General features: G+C 49.1%; 1 protein-coding gene across 1 annotated transcript in view; it reads left to right on the top strand.

The window, feature by feature from the left end:
- Nucleotides 1-374: 374 nt before the first annotated feature.
- LOC129381944 (venom metalloproteinase antarease-like TtrivMP_A) overlaps nucleotides 375-13,155 on the top strand; it is a 66,681-nt gene continuing 53,900 nt past the window's right edge. Inside the window, exons 1-2 of the mRNA XM_055065223.1 lie at nucleotides 375-486; nucleotides 11,099-11,271. Coding sequence (XP_054921198.1) covers nucleotides 423-486; nucleotides 11,099-11,271 — 237 coding nt within the window. The 5' untranslated portion in view covers nucleotides 375-422. The remainder of the gene's footprint in view (nucleotides 487-11,098; nucleotides 11,272-13,155) is intronic.

Here is a 13,155-nt window from a genome sequence, read left to right as displayed (position 1 = left end):
AGCATGTCCCACTACGACCCCTAAAAAGACTGAACATTTCATGTCGCCTCCCACATATCGCTAAAGCTCACCGATCACTTAAAGCATGTTGCCCAAGAGCGTCAAAATAAGATTCTACGACACCGCACACTCTACTGAAGATCTACTCTACTGAAGAATAGGTGAGTGCCGTCAGCACAGCCGTGGCGCTTTTTTTAGCTTTCAGTGCTCGTATGAGGCGTCATAAGAACAGTCACCTTTCAGTTTCTCTCCAAGTCGGAAATGTGAAGGAAAACTTTCTCGTCTTTTGTCTTCGTGGTAAACACGAGTGGCGACGCAAACAATATGAGGCTGTTGGGGTCCATAGTATAAATAAGGCAAAACTTCTCACCGTTTCGTTTGTGAAGGGTAAATATACGTGTTCACAGGCACTTCTGCTGAGCATGGACCCGCTAACGATGCTTGCTGCCCTCTTTCTGCTGCAACTTTTCCAATGCTCCTGTGCAGGTAAAAATCTTCATTTCATATTTACCATTTCCCAACCCATCTGTGATATCACAGAAGGAAAGTTAAAAATATTTACACTAACTTCACCGTTCCTTCGAAGTCTCAATGACACAGACTTCTATATTAGGCACAATTATTTTTTGACACCGTGTCTGCACGTATGTTTCACGTGAGTGAAACTTGCAAAAAAATGCGTCAATGCTGTGATTACTTTAGTTAATTTACCGGTTGATAACGTTACGTAATGAAAATTTCGTAGTTAGAAATAAGGATGGCCTCTGACGTGGACCAGTTGGCTGCAGTGCGGGGAAGTTGCAACGTTGTCATTGTTAACTTGGTGCTGATGGCTCGCCATAAAATTATTGCGTTATTCTTCTTTAGTACTGTCAGCTCATATTTACGAATAAATTTATTCACTACAAATGATATAAAAGCTCCCTGAGGGTGATTGCCCGCAGCTTGTTTTAGAACATCTGTAGTGCAAAATACGACAACGCATCTAGAATGAAGGAGTTTAATGGACGCTATGTTCATGAAGGGTTTAACGGAATGCTTGTTCGATTCTCTCAACGTCCGAGGAAAAAAAAAACGTAAAATAAATGTTGGGCTAAGCGGTGTAAGAGAATGTGCATGGCCATGCCTGGTCATGTGTGTTGAATAGCTTAAGATAGGTGGCTAGAGTCACAGGTAATTTATTTATGTTTAGAAATCTTTAACTTCCGTAGCCAAACATTCGAAAGTATATTATCTGAAGGCATCTCCTTTTGAAATGTTGGCTTTGTATACCGATCAAAGGAAAGGACTGAGTTCATGCTGAACTGTTTTACTGGATCGACATATTTTATAGTGTTTCAATTTGTGTATTATTATTCTTCGCGTATTATATTCATCAGCAAGTATCAATTCGCAGTGCGTGTTCGTAGGTTTGTACCATACTAAACACGGCTCAGGCAATTGTATATATGAACATGTCAGAAGTATGCCGATTTCAGTTCCATATATATCTCTTACGGATAATATGTCCATACTGACCATCTTTCTCGTTTCCGTTGCAATATTTGTCAAAGATTCATAAACAGTTGTCACGAAGAGCTATGAGACATTTGAGCTTACCCATGTCTCACTTGAAAATTTATTTGCCTTTTAAAATCTAAGCTTTTTTTGCCTCTTCCTCTGGCTTTGCGCTTGCTGCCTGCTGGGTGCCGCCTTGCAGGGTTGGTAGATAGCGAGCATACAGCAAAGCGGCACCACTTACAGTTGTCATCAAGAACTGCGCGGGGCGGAAGGCGATGTACGCACACGAGTACATGAGCACCAGCACAAACACGCCTTCTTCATCATTCCCTAGTCGTAAGAAGTACACACCGTTCTTTTTGACGGCGTTGAAGGGGTGGTAGTAGACACAAAATATCCATGTGTTCTCATTATTTACTAGTATAAGAGTAGTGACCGATGGACTGCTGCATTGCTGGACAACGCATATTTTTATTGTGCCGTTGACGCGCTCAAGGATCGTTTTCACTTTGAAGTAGGTAGCTGGTTGTAGGGTTTCTTGTGTATCGGGGCAGCTTCTCCTTATTTGAGGTGGTGGTGCACACAGGAAATGCAAAAGAATCTTGCGTTAAAGGAAAATAGGGGACTGATGTGCGATCTGCGAGAACTCCTTGGAGCACAAGATATACTCGGCAGAAAATGGGGAATTCTCTATCATGGGTGTCAATTCAGACGAGTAGCTAGCCAATTGCTGGTTAGAGTAGGACGATCGTGGAACACCTTGTACTGTAAAAGCGAGTTCACCAACAACGCACTCCGAGATCAATAAGGTCGAACGACACACGTTGGGGAAACATTTACCATCCAGAGGAAAGCCAGACCGTCGAGGGCTTTAAGAAAACGATGAGCGACCAGCAGTTTTCTTAATCGCGTCAATGCATTTTGGCGCCGGGATTAAATTCAGAAGCATAAATAGCATGCAACAATAAACATGGCTGCCTGACTAGGTGCGAATACGTAACTGGATGTGGAAAACGTTTCGTTTTCACTTGAGGTAAACTTCGTTAGCATGAAGGCACGAAACTTCCCCATCAAATTTCATGATGCAAGAATTCAGTTTAGGGTGCCACATTTCACCTTCAAGTGCTCCAAAATTGACTTCGCGATACCGAGCGAACACATCTTTTTGTCGAAGGTGATCTTTCTGATATAAGGATGTTACTGAAGAAAGGCGCCATTGTTTACGCTGTCTATACAGGCATACATGACCTTCTTAAATAGACCAGCATATCTGCATCTGCTGCGAAGAGGCGACTATGACCAAACCTCCATTGTTGGCAATGTGAGGATTGGGAGGTCAATCCCACCGTACGTAACCAGTTGTCAAGATTGGAGTCGGGCATGAATTAGATGGTAGCTGGCCCATGCCGTCGTCCAACTTATCCACGCTGAGGACGTTGTTGAAGGGAAGGACTGCTTCTCATCGAGAGCGACGAATATGGGTTTATTTACAGTATCTACATAAGGACGTTGCAGTTCATCAGTCTAGCATGACTGCGAGAGAAAGTACACTGAGCAGCCGCACAACAGCGGTTTATAAACACTCGGTCCTCCCTCGATCCCTAGGTGAGGGAGAGAGAGAGAGAAACAACTTTATTGAGCCAAGCTCCACATCTTTTTAGACACCGTTGATGGAAGTGGTTCCCTCTTCACGGGACCCATATGCTTCCCTAGCCGCCTGGCATCTGGAGATCAGGACGAGCTGGTCTTCCAGGGCGGTGCTGGTTAGCAAGGTCTCCCATCGCTCGGTAAGGGTGGATGAGGAATGGGATAGGGTAGTGGGGCAGGTAAGAGGTGGGGGATTGCCTTGATGAAATCGCATACTCCAATGACGTGTTGGAGCGTGCCTAACTGAGTTTTGCAGAAATTACAATCCTCGTACCTTTTCGGGTACACCTTGTTTTGAAGGTAAGGGTGCGGCAAGGATTCTGCCTGTATCTGCCTGTAGATCGCTTGCTGTTCTCTGCTAAGCGATTTGTGAGGATCGGGGTGACGGCACCTTTCCGTCTTGTAATGGTTCGTAATGTCCCTGTAACTAATTATGGACTGTGGCTCACCTTCTTCTACCCGGTGTTCCATCTCTCGGGTGAACTGGGGGCAAGTTCGTTGCCCTCCAGCCCAGACTGAGCCGGTGTCCATATCAATTCAACTTTCCTTTCAAGTACGTCGCGTTTACTCTTGAGAATATCTAGTGCCGCAAGAGACACCCACCCCTTTTTCTGGCTGTTATACGCCTTTTGCGAGTCAGTGACAACTCTTCTGACCTTGGGCTGCGCGAGCGCTAGAGCTATCGCGGCCTCTTCTGCCACCTCCGGAAAAGACGTCTTCATGGAGGCGCAGGTTACGAGCACATCCAGCATCGTAACTGTCAGCGTGGCGTTCGATGAAAACTTGGGTAACGAAGCGTCTGTGAAGAGAGTGACCCCCTCCTCCTCTTCTACTATTTGACCCAAAGTCTCCGTCAAGGCCGCTAAGCGAGCCGCCCTGCGGCCATCGTTACGACCCGACCCCAAGTTTTGAGGCAGTGGCTTACTGTCGATATTATGCGCCCACAACCTGGGTAACGGCCCCGTTTCCTTCCGCTCTGCCTCTTGCTAGCCCAACTCGGCAAGGCGAGGGAAATGTTCGATCAGTAGACGAGTCATCTTTGAGCGGGAGGGCTTCCGCACCTGTTTCACGGACCCCACCAAGGGCAGACGGTCTTCGCAGAACTCGTGGCTTACGTCAGGAATGGTGCGTGGGACGGGGCCTCCAAATACGTTCCCTCAGGAACTCCTTTTCTCACAGCAGACCGGGTTGGCGGTGGCATGTTCAGTCACAAAGCCTGGTTCGTCGAACTCCTCTCGGCAATCCTGAGACGAATGTCAAGGACGCCGCCTATTGTCCTTCCGACGCAGTAGACTTAGTGACGCAGTCTGGCTAGAGGATGACGGTGGCTTTCCAGAAAAAGTCGTCACCGCTCTCGCACCTGGCTGGCAAAACTTGCACCTCAGCAGGCCATTCTTAACAGCACCATCTTGTTTTCCAGTGGTGGCGGGAATGAAAACCTGCGACGCGGTTGGTAGCGTTGCAAGGCTGGGCCCGGAGACAAGAAATGCATTGGGCCACTTCATTCGTGTTAAGTTTAGCATCTGCTGGTTTACCGTTGCTATATTGAAAGGGTTAAAAACGCGTCCGTGTCTTTTCGTTGCAAGAGAGGTGGATGAGCTGAACATTATAGTGGTCACCGGTCAGAGCCGGCAGTAGCGTGAAATGTGCCCTTGGAGGCCACAGTCTGCAAACTGTGTCCATGATGGGGACTTCTACTGACCAGTGCGCATGCACTAAGCTGGTGACAGAAGCTCACTGAAATACGTCGAGGTCCCGCGTTCCCAAAGTGAATGATATTGTTACGTGAAGGACGAGTCAGTAAGACGAGCAACTATATGCAGGTTATATCTACAAAAGTGGTTGCAGCGCTGACCGGTTAGATTTACCGCGCGAGCCCAGTTCGTTCTTCCTTCTCTTTTCTCGAGTGGTGGCGCCCACGCACCTCATTCAGGGTGATATGTGATATATGGGCTGGGTTCAGGGTGATATGTGCAGGGTGATATGTGCTGGACTAGTTTTGAAGTGAAGGAAGCTCGCAGTAAAATTGAGTATGAAGAACGGCTGAGGAATATGGAAGAAAGTACATGGGCTGGGAGAGTGTTCAGGAAAACATTGATTGACAGTGGAAGAAAAGAACTAGGAAGCTTACCAGCAAGTATGCGGCCTGTAGGGTGGGCGTCTAAATGTCATCACTGGGACGATGATACTGCTTCAGTTGTGTGACGTGCATGATATCGCTGGACTGGGAAGCATATGGGGCGTCGGGCGCCATTTCGTGGGTGACGGGAGTCACGGCACGAAGCACTCGGTATGGGCCTCTGTAGCGAGGCAGCAGTTTTTCTGAAAGGCCGACCTGACGCGACGGAGACCATAGAAGCATCAAAGAACCAGGCGGGAAGCGCACGTGTCGGTGTCGCCGCTCGTACAAACGCCGTTGACTCGGTTGGGATTTCAGAAGGCGGTCACGAGCAATTTCCCTTGCCTAGGCACAGCGAGCCTTGGCGTCAATTTCATATTCACTGGTCGGTGCTGCGTGAACAGGGAGGGTTGTCTCGAGGGGCAGTACTGGTTCCTAGCCAAAGAGAAGGAAAAATGGGGAATAACCGGCTGTGTCGTGGCGCTAGGAATTATATGCAAATGTGACAAACGGTGGAGTGTGGTCCCAGTCAGTGTGGTCTGAAGAGACATATTTCGCGAGCATGTCTGCGAGATTGCGATTGAGATGCTCCGTGAGGCCATTTGTTTGCGGATGGTATCACGTGGATAGCTTGTACCTCGTGGCACAGGACTGCAGGATGTCCGCAATAACTTTTGATAGGAATATCCGTTCACGGTCTGTGAGAAGTTGTCGCTGAGCTCCATGTAATGAAATCACGTCGCGTAGAAGAAAATCGGCGACATATGCGGTGCAGATTGTAGGAAGCGCTCGGGTGATGGTGTAGCGCGTGGCGTAATCCGTGGCCACAGCGATCCACCCGTTTCTAGAGGTAGAAAGAGGAAAAGGGCCAAGTAAATCCAAACCAACCCGAAAGAATGGTTCTTCGGGAATGTCGAGTGGTTGAAGGTACCCAGCAGGGAGCGTAGATGGTGTCTTGCGTCGCTGGCATTTCTCACACGCAGCTACGTATCTTCGAACGGAGCGAGCTAGCGCTGGCCAAAAGAAACGTCGGCGGATCCGGTCGTAGGTACGTGACACACCCAGGTGACTGGCAGTGGGGAAGTCGTGAAGTTCGTGGAGAACAGCCCATCGAAGGTGTTTAGGGATCACAAGGAGTAATGCAGGGCCGTCGGAGCGAACGGTATGGTGGTAGAGTACGCCATCTTGAAGTGTAAATAAGCGAAGGCAACTACGGGCAAGTGACGATTCCAGGCGGTCAATGATGAAACGCAAGGACGGGTCACGGCGCTGCTCGTCGGCGACATGGAGCAGTGGAAAAACAGAGAGCTCACAGGCGTCGGTATCAGTATCAGACGTAGATGTCGCGCCTTCGACTGGGTATCGAGAGAGGGAATCTGCGTCCTGGTGTTGACATTCCGACTTGTAAGTCACTGTGCAGGGATATTTTTGTAGTCGGAGGGCCCAATGACCGATCCGGCCCGTAGGATCCTTGAACGACGAAAGCCAACAGAGGGCATGATGGTCTGTGAATACTGAGAAGGGCTTGCCATATAAATTTGGGCGGAACTTTGAAACAGCCCAGATGAGAGCAAGACATTCGCGCTCGGTAACCGAAAAGTTGCGCTCTGCAGTTGTCAGGAGCCGGCTATCGTAGGTTATAACGTGGTCGTGTCCGTGTTGGCGTTCCGAAAAGACGGCACCGATCCTATAACCACTGGCATAGGTTCGGACCTCTGTAGGTGCGGACGGGTTCAAGTGGTCGAAGACCGGTGGATTGGTGAGGATCGCGATAAGGCGTGAAAATGCGGCAGACTGAGGGGGACCCCACATAATAGGCATGGCTTCAGAAGTTCAGTGATTGGTCGAGCGATTGCTGCGAAATCTTCCACGAATCGCATGAAATAACAACAGAGCCCCACAAAACTCCGGACGTCTTTGACAGACTGAAGTACAGGAAAAGCCATTACTGCTCGAACCTTCTCCCGGTCGGGTTGTACGCCGGAAGCATCGACAAGATGGCCTAGCACTGTAATCTGTCAGCGCGCGATGTGGCACTTCGATGAGTTTTATGGGAGCCCAGCCTTGCGGAAAACGTCAAGGATAGCTGCGATGCGCTCAAGGTGCGTCTCAAATGTAGGAGAAAACACAAGGACGTCGTCGAGGTAACAAAGGCAAGTTGGCCATTTGAAACCTTGAAGGAGCGAGTCCATCATCTGTTCGAACGTGGCGGGGGCATATCATAAACTGAAGGGCATATCCTTGAATTGATAAAGGCCACCTGGAGTGACGAAAGCGGTCTTTTCTTGTCCTACTCATCGATTGAAATCTGCCAATAACTAGATCGAAGGTCGATGGACGAAAAGCATTTGATACCGTGAAGACCGTCAAGAGCATCATCGATTCATGGTAAAGGGTAAACGTCCTTTTTAATGATTCAGCTTAGGTGGTGGTAATCAACGCAAAAACGCCACGTGCCATCTTTCTTTTTGACGAGAACGACAGCCGACGCCCAAGGACTCAACGAGGTCTCAACAATGCATCTGGCGAGCATATTGTTTACTTTCTGCTGAAAAAGTTGCCGCTCTGCCGTGGACACGCGATACGATCGGCGGTGAATGGGCCCAGCATCATCATTGTTTATCCGATGCCTAACAAGGGACGTCTGACCAAGTGGTCGATTGTCAGTGTGAAATGTGCCGCGGTAGGAAAGCAAAAGCCGACAGAGGGCGGCTGCTTGGTCAGGTGTGAGGTCCGGAGCGACCATGGGACGTAATGGGCCGTCAAGGTTCAAGGCAACCTGCGGGTAATCAGGAGGATCTGGAGACGCGTCGGCTACAAAAGCAGTGACGTGGTCGTGTGTCAGAGACCGGAGCGTGGCCACCACTATGCCTTCAGCACGGAGCAAGAAATATTTAGGAGTGGAAACTCCGCTGTTTGCGGCGACCAGTAAAGGTCACAAGCCCGCGGATATGTTTTCATGCTGGCGGCACCTGGCGGCATGGGAAGAAATTACCGCCGTTTCGGTTGCCAGGGCAACCGGTTGAGCGTGTTGCTCCCGTTCGGCCGCGCGCGCCTGACTTCTACCACGGAGTGGCCGGAGCTGCCGGAGCCGCCGAGCCGCCTGCCGGGCGCTGCTTTTTTTTTTTTTTTCGCTGCGGCTTCTACGACGCGCCGCATGGTGCCGCCACTGTATACGGTAGCGTCGGCGCATGCAACAATTGTGACTTTATCTGATCGCCCGCGCCCGCTCGCGCTGACGGGAGTTTCACCTCCTATATGTCTTACTCCGTGGCCTTCAGGTACCACTTGCTTTGTCAAGCCAAAATTGATAACGGGAAGACACATCCGATTAGCGGCAAGGGTTACGACGGAGTGTGGAACAGAGATGTCGCGCGTCAGGAGGACATCACGGATAGGTGCGACGACATAGTCGCCATCAGGCATGGTTGGCGTTGAGGCCAATTCCACGAACCTTAGGCCTTTTGGAGGTAAGCGAACAAACGCTGTATTGCAGAGGGTGTTCGGTTGTTCGGGGCGAAGGTCTGAAAGAAGACGAAACTCGAGGCACAGCGTACCGGTGGAACAGTCGATGAGGGCAGAATGCGTCGTTAGAAAATCGAGTCCAAAGATTAGGTCATGAGGGCAACTGGTCAGCACGGTGAACAGGACTGGAACTTGGCGGCCCACAATTTCTATGCGAGCAGTGCACATACCACTGATGGCCACAGTGGCGCCATTCGACGCGTACGGCTCGAGTGATGGCAGGCGTAAGAACTTTTTTTAGGCAACGATATAGGTTAGTGCTCATTAGGCACACTTGGGCTCAAGTATCAATTAATGCCGCCAACGGAACACCATCTGCGTCTACTTCAATTAGGTTCGTGTTGGTGAGGAGCGTCAACGGAGGATTTGGACTGGACGAACCTGATGCAGCACTATCTCCAAGAGCTGCATGGCCTAGTTTTCCGTCAGTCGGTTTGGCGAGGAAAAGCGGCGACGTTGGGGTGATGGGGAGCGACGGCGTTGAGGCGACGGCAATCGCACGGAGCAGTGGCTGTCAGGGGCATCAGAAGCAGGGTACAGACGGCGAGGTGAATAACGGCGAACGACGGCGTATGGGCGAGGAGCAGGGAAAGAGCTCCAGTACTGTGGCATCCAGGTGGTGCGGCAGTGGCGGGCTACATGACCAGCGCGGTGGCAGCGGACGCAGATCGGTTTGTCGTCTGGGGTTCGCCATTCAACAGGATTGCGTGGTCTGGGAGCGAAATAATGGTCATGATAGGTGGTGGACACGGGGAATTGGTGCCGAATCAGGTCGGGAGACAGAGCAGGCGGGAGGGATGCCATGGTTAGCAATTTCTTGTCGCAGAACCGCTTTAATAATGGAAATAGTGGGGGGTGGGGCGCTGGGTCGAAGGTACCGTCAAGAGGTTGTGGATGAAGGGGGGACGTACTCGCCGCTTCAATCTCACGGCGAACGATACGTGTGACGTTCTCTTGAAATGGTCGTGTGGCGGTAAGAGCGGTGCAAGAGGACGTCGCAGGGTTGTTTGGGAACCGGGAGAACACTGGGGCATGGCGGCGGCTTTTGGCTACCTCGAAGCGGCGGCATTCTTTGACGATGGCGTCGATGGTAGAAACGTCGTTATAGACCAGCAAATTGAAGGCGTCGCCTGCGGTGTCTTTTAGGATAAGGCCTACCTTGTCAACCTCGGTCATGTGCTCGTCGACTTTCCGGCAAAGCGCGAGCACTTCCTGTATGTAGGAGACATACGATTCTGTCGACGACTGGACACGGGTGGCAAGCTCTTTTCGCACAGCCTTTCGGCGACCTGACGGGTTGCGAAATAGGTCGCGAAGCCTCTCTTTGGAGGTGTGCCAGCTGGAGAGCTCGACCTCATGGGTGTGAAGCCAGACACGCGGTGTCCCGTCCAGGTAAAATATCACATTGGCAACCATGACGGTAGGTTTCCAGCGGTGGTTTTGGCTAACACGCTCGTACATGCTGAGCCAGTCTTCGACGTCAACGTCACATTGGGCGGAGAATGTCCCAGAATCACGGAGACTAGGAGCTGTAACGTACGTTGAGGTAGGCGCCGCAGGTGTAGGTGGCGACGGGTGAATCCATCGGAAGCCATGGCTGAAAAGACGACGGCGCGGCCGCTTCGGAGCTCCGTGGTGAGGACGGGGGACGTTCCACCTCCACCACAATGTTACGCGAAGGACGAGTCAGTAAGACGAGCAACTATTTGCAGGTTAGATTTATAACAGCGGTTGCAGGGCTGACCGGTTAGATTCACCGCGCGAGCCCAGTTCTTCTTCGTTCTCCTTTCTCGAGTGATGGCGCCCACGCGTTTCGTTCAATCAAATGCCAGATGCGTGTAGCACTATTCCTGTGGCCGGAAGCTTATGTCATTGAAGTGGGGCGCTATAAATTAAAGCTATTCCAAACGTTTCTATTCCAATTCTTCAATCAACCCTCCGCAATTGGTAAAAAACGTTTTTGGGCCACCCCCACTTCGCCTGTCTCTTATCTTAAACCTTATCTTTTACCGGTATTGCGGTGCCGGCAGATTGGCCAAGCGCTGTACAAATGCGTGCGCGAGAAGTTCTCGGCTCATCGTCACACACTTCCCTTCGCACATACAGCTTGCGACACACGGCTGCGATCTTATTGCACTTGGGCTTTATACGCAACCTCGTTTCGGCGTCGACGCTGACGACGGCAGCGCAAATCGGCCAGAAGCGCCCGTGTAACGGCTATTGCAGTATAAGAGGATTAAACAGTTTGGTCCTAATGCACGTTTATTTGGCGGTGCGTGTTGTTCATTGCTTCCTTTTATTTTTCAGCAGAACAAGATTTATATGTGTACCCAACCATTCTGCAAGAGAGAACAAGATACGGAAATTTGATTCTGCGTCTGACCAACAATCTAACTCTGAACCTTGAAAAGAGCTCCTCGGTGCTGGCTGATGAACTACTGCTTGTTACGAGCAGTCCCGCCGGACATCGGACGGACACGGTAAGCAAACAAGAGTGGTGAGGCTTTAAATTAAATAGCCTAAGCTGGCATCAAGCTTTCCCAGCTATGCCGTTGAATCACCGTTATTTATTACGTAAGCGCCCTACCTCCGCCCCCCCCCCCCCCCCCCCCCCCGCTGTGATATTCGTCAAACTTTTGCATGTTAGTGCCAAAAAAGATAAATTTCGTTGCCGTTGCGCCGCTTTTTAAAAACGCCTACGCTCCTACGTAATTGCATACTTTCCAAAGACACAAATTTGTTTTGTACCGGTTTCAGCATACCGTGCAATGTAGAGTTGTGAAGTGGTGGAAAGTGCGTTTGCGCGATCGTTATCAGCACAAAAATAACAACGCCATACACTTCTACAAAAACAAAAAAAGTGGCTGAAAAAAAATACCCAAGAAGTATATTTAGCGAAGCTTAATTTTTTTCAATAAAGCGTTCAGCGAAATGCTGTAATGAGCTTGTGAGAGACGAATTTCACTCTGTATAATTTCGGTCGTACAGGTATAGTAGGTATAAACATAGACCTTTGAAATTTACACATACTTGTGACCAATCCATGCTCCAGTCGATCCACATAGCGCTTGCACTTATGGGCATCCGAATCCATTGATATTAAGCATAGGTAGAATTTTAAATATATTTGAAGGCTGCGAAGAAAGTTGTTAAAACAAAGGCGGTCTCTCAGGCGACAGGCAACGTCTCAGAGGCTATTTTTCCGGTCTATCTTCTCTTCTAGCCTAGCCTTGTAAAAAAAGACGTATCATGCTTAAGAATAATATTTTAGCTCTTTATCTTAGGTTACTGGTACTTATTTTGCCATACATTGTTTAAAGTATGTACAGACCCTGCAGTTTTCTCGAAGCATGTATTGATATTGTACATAGCCGAATAAAGGCGAAGAAAAACGACTTTTATTTTCGAAGTAATGAGAGGTCCTCTTTTCTGAAAGCAAATGATCGACAAGAAATGTCTGGTTGCACTTCAAGTTATCTTTTATTTTTTCAGAAGAGAAAGTTTGCTTTTGGTAGATAGCGATATTCTAGTGTCTTATGTAGATTTCTTGATGATGCGTACACGAAACGTAGATATATCGCAATCGAAACTTTAATATTTAGCATATTTGAATAATTACTTTTAAACGTATTCTCTTGACGAGTTTTTTTTATTGGTTGGATAGAAAAAGACAAGATTAAGGCATGTTCGCAAAAAAAAAAATAGAATGAGTTTCAAGAATTGCGAAAATACCCAGAGTTCCATCTACCTTTCCTAAAGCTTTTGTTAAACGGCATATGGAAAATTTAGCTCAACCATAAATCATCATCATTATTATCAGCCTGGTTACGCCCACTGCAGGGCAAAGGCCACTCCCATACTTCTACAACAACCCCGGTCATGTACTTATTGTGGCCATGTCGTCCCTGCAAACTTTTTAATCTCATCCGCCCACCTAACTTTCTGCCGCCCCCTGCTACGCTTGCCTTCCCTTGGAATCCAGTCCGTAACCCTTAATGACCATCGGTTATCTTCCCTCCTCATTAGATGTCCTGCCCATGCCCATTTCTTTTTCCTGATTTCAACTAAGATGTCATTAGCTCGCATTTGTTCCCTCACCCAACCTGCTCTTTTCTTATCCCTTAACGTTACACCCATCATTCTTCTTTCCATAGCTCGTTGCGTCCTCCTCAATTTCAGTAGAACCCTTTTCTTAAGCCTGCAGGGTTCTGCTCCGTTGGTGAGTACTGGTAATACAAAGCTATTATACACTTTTCTCTTGAGAGATAATGGCAACCTGCTGTTCATGATCTGCTATTGCCTGCCAAATGCACCCCAGCCCATTCTTATTCTTCTGATTATTTCCGTCTCATGATCCGGATCCG

Source organism: Dermacentor andersoni, chromosome 10 (assembly GCF_023375885.2).
Source record: "Dermacentor andersoni chromosome 10, qqDerAnde1_hic_scaffold, whole genome shotgun sequence".
Taxonomy (NCBI): domain Eukaryota; kingdom Metazoa; phylum Arthropoda; class Arachnida; order Ixodida; family Ixodidae; genus Dermacentor; species Dermacentor andersoni.
The sequence above is the reverse complement of the archived record's forward strand: the minus strand, read 5'-3'. Positions and strand labels throughout refer to the sequence as shown.